The 24650-nt window shown below is 35.6% G+C and overlaps 1 protein-coding gene across 2 annotated transcripts in view; it reads left to right on the top strand.

The window, feature by feature from the left end:
* The first annotated feature begins 83 nt into the window (after window positions 1-83).
* The window catches only part of LOC149954586 (ATP-dependent DNA helicase Q1-like), a 40147-nt gene continuing 15580 nt past the window's right edge, over window positions 84-24650 (top strand). The window contains exons 1-8 of one of the 2 annotated variants that reach the window (XM_090169146.1): window positions 84-317; window positions 1873-2003; window positions 4058-4231; window positions 5104-5283; window positions 5341-5640; window positions 6622-6788; window positions 8432-8513; window positions 10986-11252. In XM_090169146.1, coding sequence (XP_090025272.1) covers window positions 1979-2003; window positions 4058-4231; window positions 5104-5283; window positions 5341-5640; window positions 6622-6788; window positions 8432-8513; window positions 10986-11252 — 1195 coding nt within the window. In that variant the 5' untranslated portion in view covers window positions 84-317; window positions 1873-1978. Of the gene's footprint in view, window positions 318-437; window positions 459-1872; window positions 2004-4057; window positions 4232-5103; window positions 5284-5340; window positions 5641-6621; window positions 6789-8431; window positions 8514-10985; window positions 11253-24650 lie in introns of those variants that run through there. The other variant, XM_090169147.1, reaches the window with a different exon arrangement.

Here is a 24650-nt window from a genome sequence, read left to right as displayed (position 1 = left end):
TAAGCCAATTAATGTGGTAGCACTGCATCATAACAATTTAAATTTAAGCCTTGGCTTATTACGCACTTTTCGAATACTAAGTTATAAATATACCTATCAAAATATTTTATAAATATATAAAATAACTAAAATCTGCCCTTTTTACGGCTGTTTAATTTTATTTTACCTTTACTTTATTATTATCTGATTTGTGCAACTTTCTTTAATAAAAAGAACATTAATTTACCTTATTTGAAATTAATGTTCGCTGGTCGGCTGCAGCTGTCTTCTGCTAAAGTGTCTTGTTTACTGTGGATCCCCTTGTGGATCTTATGATGGTAAACTCATTAAATAATTAGTGGGCATGCCAGTTTATTTATGAACTTTTTTACTTGTAAATGTTTAAGGATAGTTTTTTGTAAACTGAACCATTGTCTTTCCTCTAACCATTTTTTTTGTTCTTCTTGGAGATTTCAAGGGTAATGTGTTCATTAAATTTTCTAATTTTTCACGAATAAATATTTCATACTATATTAGCACAAGCATCTATTTTAAGTTTGAAATCCTGGGAAAGTTCAATGGTTCCAGATTCTGATGCTAACAATGCAACAGTTTCCTAAATATTTTTTTAGTGCCTATACTGCTTACTCAAAACCAGGTGCACTGTTAGCTAAATGATTAGGTGGAATATAAATTAAGAGACCTAAAATCAGGCGTTGTGTTCGTCGTTTTTCAGAACCGTATTTTTAGACAAGCAAACTTAATCAAATCGTGTTAATGCCATTTTTTTCTTGTATTAAGGCCATTTCCACATGGTCTGAGATTTGATAAATTTATTTTTATATTCAAGAGAGATTTATGTTACAGCTCTAGTTTATTTTCTGCCTTTAGGATCCACTATAGTCAAAAATTCCTTGACTATAATCTTGGGTACCATTTTTTCTGTTGAGGTGAAGCGTCTTCAAAATTAGACAGTTATTTTGTTTCAACTGCACATTGCACACTGAGCCTTCAATCCCTTACCAAAAAATAAGTTGGTATTCACATTTAAGTTGATATTAAGTTGCTTTTAAGTGGTCAGCATATTTCAGTAAACTAGTTTAGTTGGTAATAAGTTGGTTTTAAGTTGGTGGGAAAATGCCTTTTTCTTTAAGTTGGTATTTAGTTGGTTTTTAGTGGTCAGAAAATTACATATTATTTTTTAAGTTGGTTTTAAGTGGTCTTTATTAAGTAACATTTTAAGTAAGTTTTAAGTGGTCTTTATTAAGTAACATTTTAAGTAAGTTTTAAGTGGTCTTTATTAAGTAACATTTTAAGTAAGTTTTTAGTTGGTTTTAAGTTGGTGTTAAGTTGTTTTTAAGTAGGTTTTTAGTTGGTTTTTAGTTGGTATTTGTCTCAAATACAAACTTAAAACCAACTGAAATAGTTCTTAGACCACTTATTTTTTGGTAAGGGATATACTATGAAAGATTTCACTAAGTTTAAGCAGTGAGTTGGTTTAGCAGTCTTCTTTGAATGAATTATCTTTCAATAAACTAAGAGGAACACCTGCATTAAAGCATATGATTAGTGGTTCCTAAACACTTCTCAGGCCCTTTAAATGTAAATTTTAGTGATCCACCATAGTGAGTATAATAATTGGGCTTAAGACTTAGCAGAATACGAATATCTGTCACTCTTTGTCTAACACCAGGACCAATATAACCAAATGTAGCACAGCAGAAAAGCTAATGAGGATAAGCTAAGGTTTTATTAGGAGTACGTGTCCATATATCTTGCTTGGATTTTATTAATGAAGGCAAACTGGCTGCCAATATAATCGTTTTATTATCCCAGTGCTCTATAGTAATTGGTTATTTGTAATAAACTTATAATAATTAAATATTTTTTCAGATTTATGTGAATAGAAAATGGTTATAGATGAAATATATCGTTTGCTCTTGTAAGCTTCTTTTAATGTGATCTTAGATTTGAATTATTTACCTTCTACATTGTCAAAATGTCTGTTGTTGATGGAAATTCTAGTGAGTATTAATTATTTTTACAATTTTTGTAACTTTTTTTCCAAATATAATTTTTTAAATTTGTGGAAGACAAACCAATGTGGTGTGTAGAATATGCTCAAACACAGCCAAAAGGGGGGAACGTTGGGCATTATTTAATTCAAATAAAGTCTCCCTGTGATGCTGTGATACTTCATCAAAGGTACTACCTTCAGCATTAGGGTTGGGAAGAAAACCGTTTTTTTTATAAAAACCTAAAAAACCGTGTTTGTTTTGATTTAAACCTGGTTTTTTTGGTTTAAATCAGTCTTTTTTAAACAATGCTTTATTTTACTCTTTGCGCTTTTGCTTAACCGTGCATACATATTACCAATCAACTAAAACTTAATATGAGTAATAAAAAATATGCCTAGAATTAAAGGAAAATATAGGAAAAACCATAAGCAAAAATAAGGATTTTTTTTGAAAAACAGTAGATAAAGTAAAGTTAAATATAGAATGACGACGAGGGAATGTTTTCGGGTTATACTACATGAGAAAAAACCTAAGGAATTTATAGGAAGGTGTTGAAAATATAGGAAATGTGGTTACCTTGTAAATTTTTTAGAAATCATTTCAGTAAGAAAAGGTACAAACATTTTGGAATCATTTTTAGTTTATTAAAAAAACCAAATTATTAAAAGAACCAGTGTGATTTAAACAAACCAACCCTGTTCAGTGTCACAGTGTAGTTTGAGTACTTTCAGCCTTTTATAGTTTTCCCCACGCTGCATTTGTTACCTTTAAAGTAAAAAATAGCTACCAACTCTTTATTCTATATTCTTTTAATAAAATTTTATAAATAAGTATAAGAAGCAACGTTCAATGGTAGATGCTATAATAAATATTTACAATTTTTATTGTACCGTCCCTTATTTACAAGGCAAACACAAGTGTAGATGCACATGCACCCATACCCCATTCATTCCCCTTCTACCTCAACTCCTGGTATTCTCTCACTCACAATTCCTACTAACGGTTTTGTTTCCTCTGACAGAGGCACATGTGCTGATACAGTTTTTATCTATCATACACGGGATCAGAATTGGAATGCATTACTAAAAGGACCAATATTGGCACTATTTCCCATCTTGTGTACCATCTCCAAACTCCCAACTTTTTTTTAAATCTAAGAAACTCTTCAATTAATTAAATTGATTGGGTTCGAAAGAGGCTTGAAAACCGTTTATCATTTGGATTCCAATCCTTTTTAACATAAGGCCCTGATCTAGCATTGATTTTTTATTACCCATATTCCAATTTCAAAGAAAAAAACCTGAAGTAATTTTGTTTATTTAAAAAAAAAATGTTGGTCAGACTTTCTCTTAAGAATATCACTTAGTTTTGTTGATATATCCTGTATTTTGAATTAAAAATCTTAATTTAAATTTTTTCCTAACAAGAATGTGTTAACTTAGAAGAATGAATTTTTGTTAAGTGTTTCTCATAAACCACTTCATAGTCCGCCAGTATGCTCCTCACCTTGAAAGTCAAACAAATCAGCCCGTTCTCTTAAGACTTGTTGAAACACCTACTGGGGATGTTTTTCTATCCGTGTCTCTCTAAACTATGATGCCTGTGGATTAACTCAACATAGTCATTCTCTCTAAAATAAATAGATACTTGTTCCTACCTTAGATTTAATCTCATTTTCAAGAAAACATTCTTTACTTTTATAAAGAATTATTATGTGGGTAGATTCAGTTTTAAAACACCAGCGACTGAAAAAAAAAACCCGTTCAACAACCTAGCTTTCACAACCAGAGCTCATACAAATTTTGAGCAAACGGCTATTCTGATTTTTGCTACTGGATGTACCCATGTCACCTTCTCCTAATTTTGGAGCTGAAAATTGTCTCTTTGCTAGGACATAAGGAAAAGTTTTCTTTTCCTCATGTTTTTTATGTTGAATGCTGAATTCCTGGTAGGATAAGAAAAACTAAGCTTAAAATGAATTGTACTATCTTATGTTTGGTTACATATTCTTGATAACTGCAGTGGTTTCTTAGAGATTTGTTATTTCTGTATTTGTATAGATGAACTACTTAAACAACTTAAAACTGTTGAAGAAGCTCTTAAAACAACTGAGGGCAAAATAAAAGTCCTTGTGAAGAAACGTGATAAATTTCACAAAGAAAAACTTGAAATTAAGCAAAAAATTAAAAGGGAGGAAGCTCGCAAACTGCAAAACAAGAATTGGTACAATAAAGGTATTTATATTTTGATAAATTACCTTTTTCTTAAGTGTAACTTTAGTTTCAATTTCATACTAGCAATATAACCTGAATTCTATATTACGTACTGCTCCGAAACTATTGGGAAAGGCAAAGGGAGATTTTGATACATGTACCTCCCAGTAGTGTTATACTTAATACCCTCTGTACATAAAATAATTAATTGTGAGTGAGTGTTTTAAATTAATGTAAAGCTAGTTAACTAGGAATTCCTATTAAAATGTTACCTAGGAATTCCTATTAAAATGTTACCAAGGAATTCCTATTAAAATGTTACCTAGGAATTCCTATTAAAATGTTACCTAGGAATTCCTATTAAAATGTTACCTAGGAATTCCTATTAAAATGTTACCTAGGAATTCCTATTAAAATATTAAACCCTATGGTGATTGGGTGTATCAATTTAATCTTGGGAAACTATAGTTAATCCTAACATCTTGAAAACACTAGACCTCTATCACATTTAATTCATTCAAGAAAGAAATAGGACTAATCATAGGAGGCTAATAACTGATAAAAATCTAATAAGTTAAAATATATCTGGGAGAAAGTGTTTTTGTTAAATATTTTAATGGACCTAATCACCGAGTTGCATCACAACGGAAATAAATTTTCCAATATTTGGTCTCTAGAAATAATGTGAGATGTCTCCATAACAATTAAGTGACAAAGGGATAATTTTATGCCCTTAATATATAATTAATACAAGGTAGAAATGGAACTAGTTAGGACTGGAAAAATGTTAAAATATTAAAAATTGATATATTATAAAAAAAAGATAGATTTGAGTTTTTGATACAAATTCAAATGGCAAGGTGTTTTGGGTTATTGAATGTGTTTTCTTCTAGATCACCCATGGATGGTAAAACTTGATGATTTGCTGAAAAATGTATTTAAAGTAGAAGCTCTTCGATCATATCAGTTACCAACCATAAATGCTGTAATGCAAAAACAGTGTACAATTATAATTATGCCAACAGGGGCTGGGAAAAGTCTTTGTTACCAGGCTCCTGCACTACTACTTCCAGGTAATTTTCTTAATTTATACAAATTTGATCATTTTAAGACATTTTCTTAATTTTTAGGTGTCACTTTGGTTATTTCACCTTTAGTGTCATTAATGGAGGATCAGGTAATGGCGTTAAAGTCTTTGAATGTTTCTGCTGATTTGATACATAGTGGCAGGCAACAGAAAGAGAATACTGAAGTGGAAAATAAGATGGTAGATGGTAAATTGAAACTCATGTATTGTGCCCCAGAGAAACTTGCCAAAAGCAAACGTTTCATGTCCAAGCTTGAGAAAGTGTATGCTGCTAAGAAACTTGCTCTCATCGCCATAGATGAAGTACATTGCTGTTCACAGTGGGGACATGACTTCCGTCAAGGTAATTTTTTACTACTGCTTCTTCTGTACAATTACCATTAGGGTAGCTAGACTTGCATAGGATTTGGAAGTTCGCATTAACACTGGTTTTATCGGAGTTATTGAGTTTATAACTTTTTCACAATAACTAGATGACTTGAGTATTAGCCTAGCTGATTATTTTTATTGTTATCATAATATGCCTTTCTATAAAGTAACATTGGCCTTATGGTTTTACTGTTGCTGCGGTGTCATCAATGACGTTTCACTACGAAAAGCATTGGATATAAGGGTAAATCCAACAAGGCACCCATTTTTAAGTATAAACTGAACTTCTACGTATTTTGTGACAAACGAGCTATGTAGAAACAAGTTCAGCAAGCATAGTAAATCGGCTGTCCCATGGCAAAACCTTTTAACCAACACGAACGTAATTTTGAGATATTTGACTTTTTCAAAACCTAAGTTATAAGATTTTAACGTGGTTTTTAATGTGAAAATTATAAAATCCAAAACCATTTTTTAAGTCATATATAGTGAAATATTTATGACTTTTACCTGAAAATTTTACAGTACTTTTGTACATGCCTTAGTAATACTGATGCGTAAAAATCTAATTTTTTCAAAAATTTGTTGGTTACAAGGTTTTGCCATGGGGCAGCCGAAATGTCAGCTATAGATTTTATCCAAGGCTTAAAACTATTGTTCTCAAATCAAACCCGAAAGCAAACGCCTTATGATTTGTGCCTTGGCAGTAAAAAATTGCATAAGCCACATTGGCCACCATCTGGTAGTCTTAAATTTAATGCTTGCCATTAGGACTTAGGTACTGAAAATTATTTTACCACAAAAATTGACAAAGCAAGCTAGGGCTTTCCATAGTACTTTACAAAATGTTGAGGCTAGTACTTTATGGTGCTGTAGCTTAACATTCCTTTTTGGCTTGTAAAATTTAACTACTCGCATTGTTGTAAACCATTTCTTCTTATTGTTGTTCTTTCAGATTATAAATTTTTAGGAATTCTCAGAAAACAGTTTCCATTAACTCCAATCTTAGGTTTAACAGCAACTGCTCCGACTACAGTTTTGGAGGATGTTCAAGAACTTTTAAATATTGATGGTTGCCTTGTATTCAAAGCACCTTTAAATAGGCCAAATTTATTTTATGAGGTAATATTTTGCTATTCAATTTGTCAATCATTAGGGAAAGAAAAACATTTCAAGAGATGCCCTTTTACCTCTTCTTAAAGGTTAATCTTCTTAAATGAATATTGCCACCTGTTTTTTTTATACTATTAGTTAAATTATACAATTTTAGCTATGCAATGTGTCAGTATACTGTATTTTTGCATATTGTATGCTTCTATGATATTTCTATTTGTTGAGGTTTTTTATAACTATGTTAACTGTAGTGTTTTTAGTGCATGTTTTGTGATTTTTAAGCATAAAAATTTAACATTAAACTTTTCATCATCAATAAAATTCATTTTTTTTATAGTTTTGGCTATATTAACTGCAATTGTTTAAATGTTACTTACATAAAACTTACCAATTCAATGGTTGTTTTATTGATGAATGAAAGATAATATAATATATTATTTTAATGAGGGAAATTTCTCTGAACTATTTATACCAAAAGATACGAAAGTTGTACTATCTCAGATGTCTTTAAAGTAAATGAAACATTTTAAAGAGATATTATATTGTTCATAACCAATATTTACCTAATGTAATGATTGCTACAGTATTTTAGTTTAAAAACTTGTTAAAGGGCAACGAAAGTGGTGTGAGCAACCTCGTCAAACTCCACGGTAGCACTGAAGCTAGTACCTTTGGCATAGCTACAAATGGACATTCTTTGAACTAGATCATGAAGCAAGTGACAATTTGGAGCCTGACTAGACTCTGCCACCTTTTTTTTCATACCCCACTTTTGTTGCCCTTTAAATTTGGAACAAAGATTCGTATAACCAGTTTCTTTATGTATGCATAACCGAAAATCTATATGATTTTCAACTAAATTAGCTCTAACAAAACTGTCATTTAACCATACATATGAACTGATGTAGCCATTTTCCTTGTAGATAATATTTACTGAATTTTATCTGGATAATGGCCATAGAGTTAATATTTGTACCATATAACCGTTACTCATTATTTTATAAAAAATGAAAAAGGCTTATTCAGTGGCGTACCCAGAAATCTTTCCAGAGAGGGGTTCAAACTATGTAAAATACCTGAGAGGGGTCGAGAAGCTGGTTAAATTTTAGTACAGCCAAAGTTGCATCCAATGGTGGTCTGGACACAGAAACCCTCCCCTTGTCTACACCACTGGGGTTATTGATCTGATTTAATTTTCTGAACCTTATCCTTTTAATAACTGTTTTGGAAATAGCGCAATTGATGTACAATTTTTGGTGTAATTCTGAAATATATTTTTAAAATTGAATTGGAGGTCACAATTTTCCTCTGTGAAATCTCAAAACTTAATGGGTTTTACCGAGACATTAGAGTTTTTCGAAATGAGCTGACCACCATAATAATTTTGTGATGTTCCAAATAAAAGTTGCTTACTTATTTGGAAGCTATCAAATCTAATGAAGAATATGCATACTCTATTGAAATGCATACTGATATGGGCTAACAAGAAACTAGTCTGAATAATTATCACTCATTTGAATTGGTTACAATGGACAACTTAAACAATATGCAAGGAATTTGGAAAGGGTCAAAACAAAACTGCAAAATAATAAAGTATTTTGTTCAGATACTCTTTATCCTATAGATAATGCAAAATATTTTTTACTCAATAGGTTAAACATAAATCAAATGTTCATCAAGAAGTTATAAATGAAATTGTGGGATTAATTAATAAACAATTTCCAGATCAAAGTGGTAAGTTGTTTTACTTTTACCAAATAGTAATTAAGTATCCATCTGCCAAATGTTTTTTTCCCTTAATTGTAATACTTTTATATTTAGAAGGGGTGCTAACTTGTTTTCTGCAGTTATAGAAATAGTCTTGCAAGGAGACTTTTGGTATCTGCATCACCTAGAAATATTATTCTGCTTGAACAATGCAAACATGTATCCCAATTTAACATTCAAAATCTGATATTAGATAAATTATATATTTTTTTTATTTCAAGAGCACGAATAGAATGAAAATGGTGTGCAATAAATCAAAATTTTCTAGTAACTTATTTAGAGGAACTTTACCCTTTTGGAGTACAGAAATATCTCACAATGCAATAATTAATATAGGACTGATTTTCCAGAAATTATTTACAATTAACTGCAGAACACAGCACTTGCCCAGCCACCTGTCATAACCAGAGTTTATAGTACTGCTTTTTCTACCCTCTTAATGTTCTTTATGCACCCTTTGTCTATGTTTTTTTAACCATGGCTTACTGCAGATAAAGACTTCGGCAATTTGGTCAAATACTTCACCAGCTCTTAAAAATTATTTGAACTGCACTTGAGGGGAGTACGTAGTTGAAAAATCAATTATAAAAATAAATAAAGCACAGTTTTAAGTGTTTGTAATATTGCTTCCCAAGTACCCTGAATCAGTACTGCAGTTGTTATTTCTGAGGTCTCACTCCCCTGTATTTTAGGTTTCAATGTAGGAAAAATTTTAATGTTGGCAAATTAATTAGTAGCCATCTTTAAAGAAAAATCTGAATTTGTTTAAAATTGTTTTTATTTTTGTTCAGTCTATTATTATAATTAGTTAAATGAAATAAACATAAATTTGCCTTAAATCAGTCATGTTTTAAATTTAGGGCATTAATATGACTAAACCCTTTTTATGTAACTTTTTAAAACTCAACAGAGTGCAATTTTCTAGGAAGTGACGTGACTTGATACGCACCCATAAAACAAGATTCTTACACCCCTGCTCTTTTTTAAAAGATCGCTAAGTAGCCCCATTCTACCTTTCAAATTCTTTTCACGGTATTTGTGCTCTATCCTGATTACCCAAGTTAGAAAATTGACAGTTTATACCCTAGGGGGTAGTCACTTAAGAAATCTGGTGTACAAATAGTGAGAAATCAAAATAATTATTTCTTTAAATCTAGAAATACAGGAGAAATATAGAAATACAGGAGAAATATAGAGAAATCCAAAGAAATATTGGAAGTCTAGAGGAATAAACAAATATTTTTGATATTTCTGGAAATTGGGATATCCAAAGAAATATCGGAAATCTAGAGAGATAAACGGAAATATTTCCGATATTTCTGGAAATCTAGAAACAAACGGAAATATTTTCAATATTGCCAGAAATTTAGAAATCCGAAGAAATACAAGGAAATATCGGAAATATTTAAGAAATATCGGAAATATTTCAAAAATATTGGAAATATTTAAGAAATATCGGAAATAGTTCCGAAATATCGCAAGTAGTTAAGAAATATCGCAAGTAGTTAAGAAATATCGCAAGTAGTTAAGAAATATCGCAAGTAGTTAAGAAATATCGCAAGTAGTTAAGAAATATCGCAAGTAGTTAAGAAATATCGCAAGTAGTTAAGAAATATCGCAAGTAGTTAAGAAATATCGCAAGTAGTTAAGAAATATCGCAAGTAGTTAAGAAATATCGCAAGTAGTTAAGAAATATCGCAAGTAGTTAAGAAATATCGCAAGTAGTTAAGAAATATCGCAAGTAGTTAAGAAATATCGCAAGTAGTTCAGAAATATCGCAAATATTTGGAAATCGGAAATCTGGTGTACAATTTTTTTCTAAGTGGCTAACCCCTCGCTTATACCTTTTTAGCCACCACATGGTGTAATGAACCAAATATTCTCAAAGATTATGGTGTCCTCTCAATTTGCCAGTCCTCTTCTGAACTAAGTTATTTATGACAACTTTAATAGTATAAACCCAATTTTAAAAATACCAAATAATCACAATTCAATACATACTCCTACTTCACATTATATTGAACTCTCTAAGAGGTTTTTTTTGTGCAAAAGCTGAGTAGAAAATTAGAATTTTTAGAAATGCATAATAATAATACCTTAAATTTTATGCAACTTAAATTACTACAGGGATTTGGTACCAACCCTTAAGCATAAAATAATTCTTCTGACACCTCTAGCGGTGTAAAATGTGTAACTCACTCTGCTGATGTGCGAAGGTATCACAAGGAGTGATGTTTAAGGATTAGAATTAGTCTACTGTTTTTTAAACATGGTCGCCCTTGTGATAACTTTGCACTTGCACAGTCTCCATTACATGTACATCTATATTTCGCGAAAGAGGGTTACAAAGAAGAGTTCACGAACTTTACGCTTGCTAAAGAAATCCAGGGGCACGGAGACTTTATTAGTCAAGGATAATAACATTCAGTCCATTTGCAGGTATAATTTATTGTTTATCAATAAAAGATTCTATTGAGATTGCAAAAGATCTGAGAGAGAAAGGAATTAAAGCTAAACCTTATAATGCTCAACTGCCCCCTGAGGAGAGGAAAAAAATTCATTTGAAATGGATCAGTCGAGAAATTCATATCATAGTTGCTACAATTGCTTTTGGAATGGGAATTGACAAACCAGATGTAAGATTTGTAATTCATCATTCCATTTCCAAATCAATGGAAAGCTATTATCAAGAAAGTGGAAGAGCTGGTAAGTATTGTTTCAGGTGGTCATAAATATGGTTTTCATTAATTAGACCCTAGTTAACAATTTAGTGAAGTATACAAACTAAATATTATGTAGTATAGGTTATTTAGTAATTTAAGGGCGGCTTTTTATGATCGACTTAAAATTGTAAAATGTACGTTTCTAGCTCATAGACACATTTACAGGGTGTCTTCATTTGATCGGCCCAGGCATTTTTCTCAAAAACTATACCTTCTAGAAATGTGAAGTTTTCAGTATGTACTCTCTCGGTGGAGATCGTTGCTAAATTGCTATTTGTGAATTTCAGAAAAAACGTGAAATTTTTCACGGTTTAAGAATTTCTAGTTTTTGAACGCTAGGTGCTAGACGAAAAGTTTCAACGAGTAAGTTGTAGAGCATACTCGAAAACCATTAATGGAGTAGGTATGGTCAAAATCGTACATTTTGTCACTGAAATAATAGGTAATGAAAAATAATAAGTTGGTACTACCCAATTGTTTTTAAGCCTCATGTTATTGTAATGATTCTCTGTGAAAAATGAACATGTCTTGAGCCAAATCATGGTTTTACTTTTAAAATTAAGTGTTAGAACAAGTGCAATTTTATAAGGACTGACTTCGAAGGAGACGGCAATATGAATCCCAGATTCTGCGGACCTGGACGTCATAACACTCTTATGGAAGACATAGTCATTGCCTACTTTGTCGCTTACCCTCGAGCAAGTATAAGTATGGCATGCTCCGATTTGGACTATTATGTCTGGAGTGTCCTTAACCACCAGAAATTTCACCCATTTCGTGCCACGCTTTACCAAGCACTTCACGATGGTGATCAGTGCCTTAGATTGGATTTTGGTAACTGCAGTATATGAGTGGAAAGGGTAAAGAAGGGCGTTATACGAGAAACTATACACCAACAGCTACTTCGTCAAAGGGAGAACGAATCTTGGGCAGCTTAATCTTCGCGGTATATGTGGGATTTAAATGGAAAGCTGCCCCTGGTTCTTATGGAAAATTAGGGATATATTGATATGGCTTTAATTAGCTCAACCCTGAGTCTTCATACGGATGAATTTTTATTATCATTCATTAAGTCATTAGAAAAAGGCACATGTCTTTCCACGAGGGGACCGGTGACTCCGTCCGACACTCCTCTAAAATGCGTAAGAACGAGATTTGAAAATTTTAAAGCAAATTCCTCGTGATTCTAAAATTCTAATAAAATTATATCGTGATTCGGAAATTCGAATAAAATTTGATCTTGATTCGAAAAAGCAAAATAAATGGTCAAGATCTCCATTTGAAAAATTTTAAATTTTCGAAGTTTGTCAGGAAATTCGAAATTTGACAATTTTAAAATTAGGCCTGTGTGAAAATAAGAACGTGCCAGGGAAAGCGTCGAGCGAAGCCTCCGCTCGTGTTAAACATTTGAAGTGTGAGCAACGAAAGTGGTCAGTATGTGTTGTATTCATATCCTTTGCAACTATTAATTTAGGCTGGCAATCCTGCTATGTGAATGACGTCGTCTGCTAAAACGTTATTAGTAAGTGAGATATGCCAGAGCACTTCCCCATTAGTTCATTGTCGTTTTGTTCGCCATGCAGCTAGTCACGTAATACTAATGTAATATTAATTATTTAATTTAATTCCTTAAATAAAAGAGTTTAACCATGTTTAATAATGTGTCTTTAATGTAACTTGCCACATCATTCAATAACATTGGCATCTCTGCTGGGGATGGCAAGTGGACGTTTTAGACACCGTCAACGTGTTGTAAGACAAGGCTTAAAGTAGGCTTAGCGGGAATTAGAGGCGATAAGCTGTGTTACGATGGCGGAAGGAGGCAAATTGGTTGCTGGGCAAATGGCCAAATTAACTATGCATAATTTCAAGAATTGGAAATATGAAATGCAGATGTCTTTAAGAAACAAAGGCTTATGGGAATTGGTTAATGGGACTGAAACTCCACCATCTGCTACAGCTAGTGAGGATACTAAACAGAAGTTCCAACTAAGGAAATCCAAGGCTTATGCGATGTTGGCATTAGCATTAAGTGAAGATTTACGGTGTATTATTGAAGAGGATAATACCCCAGAAGGAATATGGGCAACATTAACCAAAACATTTGAGCCAAAATCAAGGGCTCGAATTGCCATGTTACAAAGGGAATTCTATGCACTTCAATACCAAGATGGAGAATGTATGTCCTCTTTTATTGGTCGAGTGTATAGCATCAAGAAACAACTAGAAAATGCGGGACGACCAGTAAGCAACGACGATATATCATATATACTGATTGGAACGTTACCGGAATCATATGAGGCGTTATCATACCAAATATATCAGTCGGATGATGTGGATTTTACGCCGGAACAAATAAAGAAACTATTGATAGCTGAACAGGGAAGACAATTGCAGAAAGAGTCGACCTATGATAACGTGGCAAATGCTTTTCCAGCCCAAGCAAAGAAACAAAACACCAAGTCAGAAAAGAATATAAAGCCAAGGCTGTTTAATGGCGTTTGTTATGAATGTGGTCGAAGGGGCCATCGGGCAAGTGAATGCCGAAATAAAGGCAAGGTAACAGAAAGAAAGGGGTATTTTTTGCATCGGCAATGGCCACATCTACCTCAACTGCAACTTGGACGTTAGATAGTGCTGCTACGCATCACTTCTGCAATCAGCGAAATCAGTACTTTTTCACCATTAGTTACAGAGGCGATCGTTGGTGAGGGAAAGTCACGAATAGAAGGACATGGAGATGTTTGGCTGCACATGGTAGATGAGCCACAAAACGTATTTCTCCTGAAGAATACCATCTACGCACCTGGCATGGGACGAAACCTTCTTTCTGTACGATTAATGGATGAAGCTGGTTACTCTGGGTCATTCCAAGATTCAAAGTTCAAGACATTTTTCCCTGATGGCGACTTGGCATTTGAAGCAAAGTTAACGAAAGATAATTTCTACAATATAAATGTGAAAGTTCAACACGAATCCACAGAGGGAAGTCCTCAAATATCTTCATATAATTCTACAAGTCCACACAATGTCAAATTAAGCGGCATTGAATTATGGCACCGGAGAATGGATCATGTGAACGAAACAGACTTAAAATATATGGCCACTCATGAAATGCTAAATGGATTGAGTCCATTTGATGCAAAGCTTGACACGTGCCTTCCTTGCAAGTTGTCCAAGAGTACCAGACAACCGTATAAGAAGACTGCCGGAATAAGAAGTGCTGAACTGCTTGATTTAGTACATTCGGATGTTTGGGGGCCATCACCAGTTACCACTCCAGGGGGAGCCAAGTATTTCATCACCTTCATTGATGACAAAAGTCGATTGACAACTGTATTTCCTATGAGCAAGAAAAGTGAGGCCATAGATTGCTTCGTAAGATACAAAGCATCTGTAGAGAGACAAACAGGAAGAAAAATTAAATCTGTACGTACAGACAACGGTCTTGAATATTGTTCTTAGTATTTTGAAAACATCTGTAATAAAGAAGGCATTAAGCATGAGAGAACAAATGTTTATTCTCCCCCCATGAATGGGGTTGCTGAGAGAACGAATCGTACACTGTTGAATATTGTCCGAACGCTGATGGAAGATGCTAAATTACCTACAAATCTATGGGGTGAATTAATTCAAACGGCAGCTTATTTACGAAATCGTTTACGAAAGGCACAATTAGACAAAGTACCACTTGAATATTGGATGCGTCATAAACCAAGTGCCAAACACCTCAAACGCATTGGTAGCCTAGCATTCGTTCATATACCAGCTCAACGCAGGAGAAACTAATTTCAGAATCGTGCCAAATTGGGGGTCCTAGTAGGATATGCCGTGTATACTCGAGGCTATAGGATATGGTATCCGAAGGAAGGGAAAGTGATAGAAACCAAACATGTCACCTTTGATGAAGATAAGCTGGGCGTAAATAAACATAAAGTTCCTGCAGGTAACATCGAATTACTGCAGTGGAATGATGATGAAGAAGGAGAAAATGATCTACAGATAATTGACGAACTACCGGGAGCTTCCAAAGACAATGAAGATCTAATACAGGCTGATGAAATGGCGGACAATCTAGAGGTAAAACGGGAAACGTCCTTAGATGATAAACCAGTGGATAAACCAACAGAGAAGAAAGTAGTTGAACTACCAGTAGGATGGCGTAGAGAAGTTAAGTTCCGACAATCAGGAGAGTCTAAGGGCATGGCTGATATATATTATCATGAACCTAATGGAACTGTTTGGAGATCCAAAAAGAGTCTAGTTGAGCACCTGAATAACAATAAGATACCGATTGATCCAGAAGTATTTGATTTTTCAAGAAAAAATTTAGCGACAACTTTGTTCACAAGTATAACAGAAGATGATATTGATGATGTATTCCAAGTCTATTGCGCTGAAATTAAAATCCCGAACAATTATAAAGAAGCAATGCAATCTCCTCAACGATTAGAATGGAAAGCTGCAATGGATGAAGAGATGAAAACGCTAGAACAGAGAAAAGTCACTGAAATTATCCCTAGACCAATTAACAAAAAGATCGTAGGTTGTCATTGGGTATTTGCACTTAAAAAGAATAGTGAAGGGGAGATCATCAGGTACCGAGCAAGAATAGTCGCACAGGGATTTAACCAGATTGAAGGAGAGGATTACGAGCAGAGTTTCTCGCCTGTCATAAATTTCTCACTGATACGACTCTTTCTTGCAATCTTTGTGGTGACACTTGGCTGGATTCATAATCACATGGATATCAAAAATGCATACCTATATGGAACATTAGATGAGGAAGTATTGATGAAACTTATACCTGGGTATGAGAATGAAGATCCGGGGAAATATTGTTTAAAATTGCGGAAAGCACTTTATGGCTTACCACAGAGTGGCCGGCAGTGGTATTTGAATCTGGATGCTGCTTTCAAAGACTTGGGATTTAACAAACTGCTAGGAACAAATTGCATTTACTTCATTCCATACAAGGTAATAATCCTGGTTTACGTAGATGATCTGGTCGTGCTAACTCGGAGTGAAGATATAATGAAAGAAATCTATCAACTATTGGCAACCAAATACGATATTAAAACGTTGGGGCCAATTAAAACATTATTAGGAGTCAACTTCAATTTCAAGATAGAAGGTTCATTGCAAATGAATCAATCTAAGTATATCCAATCAGTCAGTAAGAGATTCCAAATAACAATTGGAAATCCAGTCAACTTGCCTATCCCGTCTGGTGTCAATCTAACCAAAAGTCATTGCCCGGACAGTGAAGAAGAAAAAGAGACAATGAAGGATATACCCTACCGAGAATTAATTGGGTGTCTACTTTTCATTGCGCAAAAGACAAGACCCGAGATATGCCAGAGCACTTCCCCATTAGTTCATTGTCGTTTTGTTCGCCATGCAGCTAGTCACGTAATACTAATGTAATATTAATTATTTAATTTAATTCCTTAAATAAAAGAGTTTAACCATGTTTAATAATGTGTCTTTAATGTAACTTGCCACATCATTCAATAACAGTATGGTTTATTGCAGGTAGCGATTCTATTTCCGTGAAAAAGGCCAAGGTTAGACGTTGATAAGCTAAATGATTTATTTTTTTTATCCACAACCGAAAATTATTAAATTGCTTTATAGCCGTGGGTAATATCCATGAATAAACAGTTAACCGTAATTGTTATGGTTAATCGAAATTTTAGCTGTTAATTTATCTGTTTCGCCGATTTCTAGCTCTAGTCAACACATGCATTGAACCATAAGTAACATAATAACAAAAAGTATGACAATTAGCAAAATTTCTCGTAAAACTGATTTTCAGAGTTATTGTGCAATCAAGGTTTAGTTCAGCATTGAGGCCCCTAGTGTCTAAAATAAGACGAATCTGAAATATATTACTACCAAGGACGATAATATACTACTTAGTTCCGTTGCAAATTCAACATAACTTGTTAGAGCAGCCATGGGCTAATTAACAATTAATTAATTAGTCCATGGAGCAGCCATACGAAGGGCAGATTAAGATTTTTACCCAATATTTCGCAAGGGGTGAAATCGAAGAAAATGACAGGGCGAGTCGATTGTAACATAAACATATGCCAGAAAATTATATTTTAAGTTATAAAATGAAGTATAAACCTATTATTTTTTTATTATTTTCCTCGATTGACTTGAATAAGGATAATTTACTAGGATAATCCCTAGCAAACTTAAAGGGTATTTTAGGACCTAACTTATCAAATTATAGAATTATATAGGACTTTTTCAATGATTAAATTTGACTTGTGTTAAACCATAATCGCTTAATCTAATTTTGGTTTAGAATTAGTTGATCAAACTTGGTATGATAAAATTTTGCCAACATTGGATCAAATCATTTTCGTAAAACATCATTAATCGATTAAAGTTGTTTTATCATCTAAAAATGTAAAGCAAAATTAGACTGTTGAATATGCCATAGCATAATTTTATAAGCAGGATTGTAGATATTTAGTTCGGTTATGCATTACCTGTAAAAATGGGTAAGCATTCGAGACGGGCTCCGGTAAATTGAAACGGACTAAAGCCCCCCCCCCCCCCTTCGGTTTTTTCTTTGCAATACAAAATCATTCATCTGATATCTGATAATCAATAAAGGGAGTCGTTTCAATACATTTTTAAAGATACTTTACTCAATATGGGGGTGGCGCTGAAAAGGGCCGTTTCTTTTTGCCAACATTAATTGGCACCTTCTGAGACCTTCATCAGTTTTGAGCCGCAAGAATATTCATCGGCGTCGACTATGGAGTATCTCGTGGCTGATGGAAGCTGTAATGATACAGCGTACAGCGCTTTATTTGCTGTGTCAAGCTGACCTTTCATTTTTTTCATTTTAAACTCCAATTTGTTGTAACAGAGCTTGGCGCTCAAAAGCTCGTCGTCCTTCTCAGTGATAAGTTGGTCTTTTTGGAAGATTCGCCGTGCAAAGTCGCGAATATAACATAACATAACGTATCTCTCTCTATATGTAAAAGCTGTTTTCAAATCTTACGTTCAAGAGCGCGTTTTTCCGATTCCAGCATAGCGATCCATTCCCCGGAATGGAGCTCTAAATTAAATGTTATATTTCCGTAAAATTACTTCTTAAAAATTTAGTAATGATAATATAATGCAAATATTACCGGAAGGTTTATTGCCAGCGAGTTTTTCTTTTTCACGCTGCTCCTTCTTGAATTTAAATTGATCCAACTCAAACAAAAGTTGTGAATTGTCAGGATCAAACGCAGCATCCGAAGAAAGATCAAGAGATTGGGAATCGTTTTCCATGTTGTAGAGACAAAGTCAAAATGAGAAATATTTTTTCGGCTTTTGTGTCAATGGTCCGAATATAGTAGGGGATGCAGGACGCCAACCCCTTTCTCAACTATCCCCTTCTCTTTAGGCGTCCAGTTGCAACCCATACACGAATAAGCATCATTTTCATGGGAGGGGGAATCGGGGGACTAGTGTACGGCGATTCTCAACGCGGCATCCCAAAGGAGTCGAAGGTCGGAGTGGTTAGCACTTTCGCCCCGCAGCAACGGGCCCCGGTTCGATCCCGGCTAGTGGGACTGGGGCAAAGCGAAGCGTTATATAGTCTTTGCACTGGGGGTACGTTCAACGGGAAAAAAGCCGATGGATTTAATATTTTCCACCGTTGAGCTTTTTCGTCATAGTGACGTCGTAAGTTTCTGAACGCTTCTATTCAGTCATCGGTGTTTTTTAAAATGGCGTTGAATTTATAGTAGTCTTACGTCAGTATTGACGTCAGTCATCGAAAAAAGTATCGTGACGTCCAAACCGGAAACGCGAAAAAGCGTGCAAGAGAAAACCGTTGTCAGCGATTGCTAACCGGTGTCATCGGTGAGAGTTGTTGAACGTACCCTGGTGAAAAAATCCGGAACCACTCCTGCGTAGAATTTGCAAGTTTTCTCCCGATCCTCCTACGCTAAATAACCCGGCGACTGGTTATAAATTATTCCTATTATTATTATTATTATTCTTATTATAATCTCCCTCATTCTCCCGTTGGTGTAATTTCCGCCATCTTGGAAAATGGCGTTCAAAAGTAATACTCTTACACGTACCTTTGGTTGTAAATATTCGATTGGCAGAAAATTTACCTTTAAATATATCTTAGGCTAACTTTGATAATGTATGTTTGATGTTTTAAGATATTTTGTGGCAGCGGCGGCGATCGCAAAAAATTCTTGTGGGGGCTCGACTGAATTTTATTTAAAATGTATATACATCAAACTAAAATGATATTAATGTTTTATTTTTTAAGAAAGTGTTCCTTCTGATATCGGAAACTTCAATGAATTCATTCATAATTAATTCCAAGTCGACGTCTTCGGATAATTCGTTTTTAAAAAATTGAAAATAAATACACAACATTTTAAATTTATCTTGGGACCTTTCCGCACAAATATTTTTCAGTGGGGGCTCTTATTACTTACTTTTTTATTTTTGGGGGCCCTGGCCCCGGAACCCCACGGGATCGCCGTCGCTGTTTTGTAGTATAACGAACCGGAAGTTTGTAATTTTCACCGAAGTTCGGACCAACATCGTAAAATCGACCTTTATTCATTTTTTTACACTTTCTGGTGAAAAAAATCGGACAAATGTAATAAATTTACGTATCCTATGTCTGACCTTAAAATATATCTTAGGCTAGTAGGGGTTCCCAAACTTTTCACAAGTTTGATATTTTTCACGATTCCCAAGTAACAATATATGTACAATAACGTTAATCAGGCATTTTGTGTTAATGAAAGTAGTCCTTTTGTGTAAGTTCTATAATATCTTGCTTAGCTTCTTTTCTGCTGAACAGTGAAACTGTCTAATATTTTCAAGACAATTTTTAGAACATTTATTGGAAACTTAAGTTGGGCAATTTTATGGCAACTTTTAGACCTTTTATTTCAAACTGTCTCTTACTTTGAAGACGATTTTTAGCAAATTTATTGGAAACTGAGTTGAGCTCTGCGTGGGTAATTTTATAGCAACTTTTAGACGTTTAATTTTTGGTTTAAAACTTCTTTGAAACATTCCATTTTTGAAGCAACTTATAGGCAACCAATCACAACTAATTTTGTTGAATTTTACCCGAAAAAACTCCACAAAATTAGTTGTGCTTGGTTGCCTATAAGTGGCTTCAAAAATGGAATGTTTCTCAGAAGTTGTGTTTAAGTAGCTTATTGGTTGTGTGAAATTTTGGGAAGGGTGGTTCAGTACCATGGCGGATGCCAACGAAGATTTCCTCCGTTTCATCCTGACGTTCGACGAGTGTTGCTTTGGAAGGGACGGCCCATTTAACCGCCAGAATAACCATATGTGGAGGGATGTAAATCCGCACTGGGGATTTCCACATCACAATCCAGTACAATTCCGCTTAAACGTTTGGCCAGTTCTACTAGGAGATCGCGTCATTGGGGCATTTTTTCTTCCGAATCGGTTTAACTAGGTGAGCTACTTGGCGCTTCTACGAAATGAAGTAGCAGAAGCATTGGAAGATGTCCCTTTAATAGTTGACCTGCCACGCCTTTGGTTCTTGCATGACGGTGCACCTCCTCACCAGGAACGACATGTGGTGCAATACCTCAACACCGAGTAACCTGAGCATTGGATTGGGAAGAATGGTCCAGTGCGATGGCCTCCTAGGTCCCAAGATTTGACACCGCTGGACTTTTACCCGTGGGGATTCGTCAAGGAGGAAGTATACAAGACACCAATCACTAGCGAAGACGACTTGCGCCAGAGAATCATTGCAGCGTTCCAACTCGTTACTCCAGATATGGTCCGTGGTTAGTTCCAGAATATGCTTCATCGCGTACGGATTTGTATAGCAGCGGATGGTGGCATTATTGAACTGTATTTGTAAAAACCTTTATGTAATTCCTTATTATAATAATTGCACTTGTTCTAACACTATATTTGTAAAAGTAAAACAAAGATTTCTTTCAAAACTTATTCATTTTTCACAGACAATCATAACATGAGGCGTAAAAACTTTGGGTAGTACCAACTTGTTATTTTTCATGACCTATTATTTTAGTGACAAAATGTACGACTTTGATCATACCAACTCCATTAATGTTATTCGAGTATGCTCTACAACTTACTCATTGAAACCTTTGGTCTACCACCTAGCGTTCAAAAACTACAAATTCTTAAACCGTGAAAAATTTCATGATTTTTCTGAAATTCACAAATAGCAAGTTAGCAACGATCTCCACCGAGAGAGTACATACTGAAAATTTCACATTTCTAGAAAAATGCCTGGGCCGATCAAATGAAGACACCCTGTATAATCTTGTAGCAACCCCTGTAGCCCAAACGGTTCGGCAAGGTCGTCCTAGGGTAATCTGGTCGATAGACCTTGAATGTTTGATAATAATCCGACTACCAAAAGGGGCTAGATCGACTGCCTAACGGGGTCGGGCCAACTTTCTATTTGATATTTTATCCTCAAACGGAAGACGCCCTACCGCCCGGAGAATTTTTTTTATCGACTCTGGTTAGCAACATAAAAAGATTACCACCTCAGGCCGGGAACGCAACTCAACTAGAACACCGACAGGTACCTCAACCCCCCCCCTGGACACAGGGCACAGGAACGTCATATTGAACCAGGACTTTGCTGACGTGATATTGCGAACAGGAAAGACCTCCACGTATTTTGTAAAGTAATCCAAAATTACCACCATGAATCGGTTCTGATTCTTCGTCACCGAAAGAGGCTGCATCATTTTGATTCCCACCAGATCCCCAGGATACAGGTTTTAGTATTTAAAGGTTTATAGCGTTGACAGACTCCACAGGCTTTCACGTAATCGCGAACCCCACTGTAAAGCCGAGGATGACAAAACCGAGCCGAGAGACGGGCGTATGTCGCTGTACGACCCCTATGTCCAGACAATGGATTATCATGAAAAGCCCGTAAAACTAACCCATGTAGTGACTCAGGGAGAAGCACCTTGGCCGGCTCACCATCTATAGCCCTGATAAATAGCCCCTCATTCAGGACCTCATACAACCAGACCTCCGGACTAGTGCCCGACTTCACCAGTTGCCTAACTGTCACCCAGAAGGTGTCAACCCCTCGAACCTCCCGTATCTGGTGAAAATAAACCAACTCCACAGGAACCGCCGCACCGCACAGGCCAAGGAATGCACCCCACCCAGAGTACTGATAACGGGAATTTCACCCACCTACGGACCGCCATCCACGATGTGGACCTCGGCACAGGAATCCACAGGGCAGCGGGATAGGGCATCAGCTACCAGATTCTTCTTCCCAGCACGGTGGAAGACCTCGAAGGGCAAGAACTCCTGCCACTGGAGAGCCCATGCATCAACTGACTCTTATTGTTCCGTAATTTGAGTAACCAGCGAAGACCCTGGTGTTCCGAAACGACCCCAAACACCTGGCCCTCAAGATAAGGACGAAACTTCTCCACAGTAAACACCACAACCAAGCTCTCCTGCTTAGGGGTACTACAAATTAACTCCCCCGCCCGGAGTAGCCGACTAGCGTATGTGAAAGGAACCTCCTCCCCCGGCTGTACCTGAGACAACATACCACCAATCCCAATACCAGTAGCATTCGTAGTCACAAAGAATTTACCCTCTGGATCTAGAACCCGAAGTATAAAGTGGAACAGGAGATCTGATCTTACAAGCCCTGGACTGCTGCCTCCTGCTCAGGACCCCACTTCCAACGTTTGTTCTTCCGTTTCAACTTATTCAGAGGTTCAACGAGGGTAGCAAAATGTGGAATAAACCTAGAATGCCTACCACACAATCTCAGGAACCGAGAGACCTGCCGAAGACTCCTATGGCGAGGAAACTCACTATCGGCCTTAACTTTACCAGGATCTAATTGTACCCCTTCCCTGCTGATAATGAATCCAAACGGCTCGGCCTTTGGCTGAGCGAAACTACATATTCCAGTTAATTCCAAAGGCTTCACCAGAAACTAAAACTTCCCTTCCCTAATAATGAAGGCGGTTATCTCCACCTGCCAAAACCGCATCGATCCGGGGAATAATAAAGTGATCACCGATGGTTACCTTGTTAACCGCATTAAAATCTATACAGGGCCGTACCTTTATTTTTCTTACCCTTCATCAAACACCGGGGAAGCCCAGGGACTTTTCGAAGGCCGAATGACCCCTCGCTTAAGCATCTCTTTATCAATCAGATAATTTTTCGTGTGGACTACGGGGAAATATTTGTCTCGGACGTGGAACAGTCTCAGGCTTAAGTCTAATTCGATGGCGCAGAACACTCGTAGCAGTCTGCATGCTAAAAAACTATAGCTACAAACCAGGCGAAAATTTCCTTAATTTAAAATCATCGACAAGGAAGAGCGCCTCTAGCAGAAAATACGAGCGAACTAAAAAATTCAGAACTAAAATTCGAAAAGGTTGCGTGCACAGGCCTTTATTAATAACGTAAGCTCCGCACCGATATATCGGACTATTTTTCTAATATCTATTAAAAATCGACTTGTAAGTAAATTCGTTCCAAAGGGCAGTCAAAGTTGTTGACCGGAGTTCGTTGAAAATAAACACACTTTTTAGTTCGACTTTGGTACAATACCGGTTTTATTTCTTCTACAATTTTCACTTTGCTAATATAACTATATTCGTCACTGATTAATGTCTAACCGTAGTCTTCCGATTCTCGGACTCTTCTTTATTTTATTTGATTGGCCGCGCCACGTAGCCAGACTTCTGGATCATACCTTTTTTAGACGGGGTTACAACAGTAAACAAATAAAAAACAATGGTATTCGATTTGTGATATGCTCTCGCAAACCTTTTAATGAAAAATTAGAATAAAATGGTATGACAGTGCACTGAACCGTCTGCAACGGATCGGTATACATTCAAATATTTCCGCCATCCGTTGCAGCATGGGAAACCATTTTGTCACACCAGATGGCGTTTAAAGCGAAGCCTCTAGGGGCGGGAAAGTCGTACTTAAAAGGTCTCGAGGTGCGAAGCTTTTTATTAGAGTATATAATAATTGTGTTCCAAGGAATAATCCCTTCCTTGTCATCGTAGTCTTAGAGTCGTGGAGTTCGACAGATTTTTGATTTGTTCTAGTCAGAAAAAAGGGAGCTGAGTATCAGCGAGCCCCTCGTAACCCTTCAGTATGGAGTTTATGGTAAATTTAAATATATATATCTTTTCTTGTAATTTGTAAAACTATTAAATATAGTGTTTTCGGAATTTACTAATCTTTGCTTTATTTATTTCAAACCTTAAGTACTCAATAATTATATTATTATATTCGGATGAAAGTAGATTGACTTGGGGTTATAGCTAAAAGGGGAATCCGGGTTATATAACCAAGG

This window comes from Leiobunum rupestre, chromosome 3 (assembly GCF_980474605.1).
Source record: "Leiobunum rupestre chromosome 3, qqLeiRupe1.1.hap1, whole genome shotgun sequence".
Classification (NCBI taxonomy): Eukaryota; Metazoa; Arthropoda; class Arachnida; order Opiliones; family Sclerosomatidae; genus Leiobunum; species Leiobunum rupestre.
This window is presented reverse-complemented; position numbering and strand designations above follow the sequence as displayed.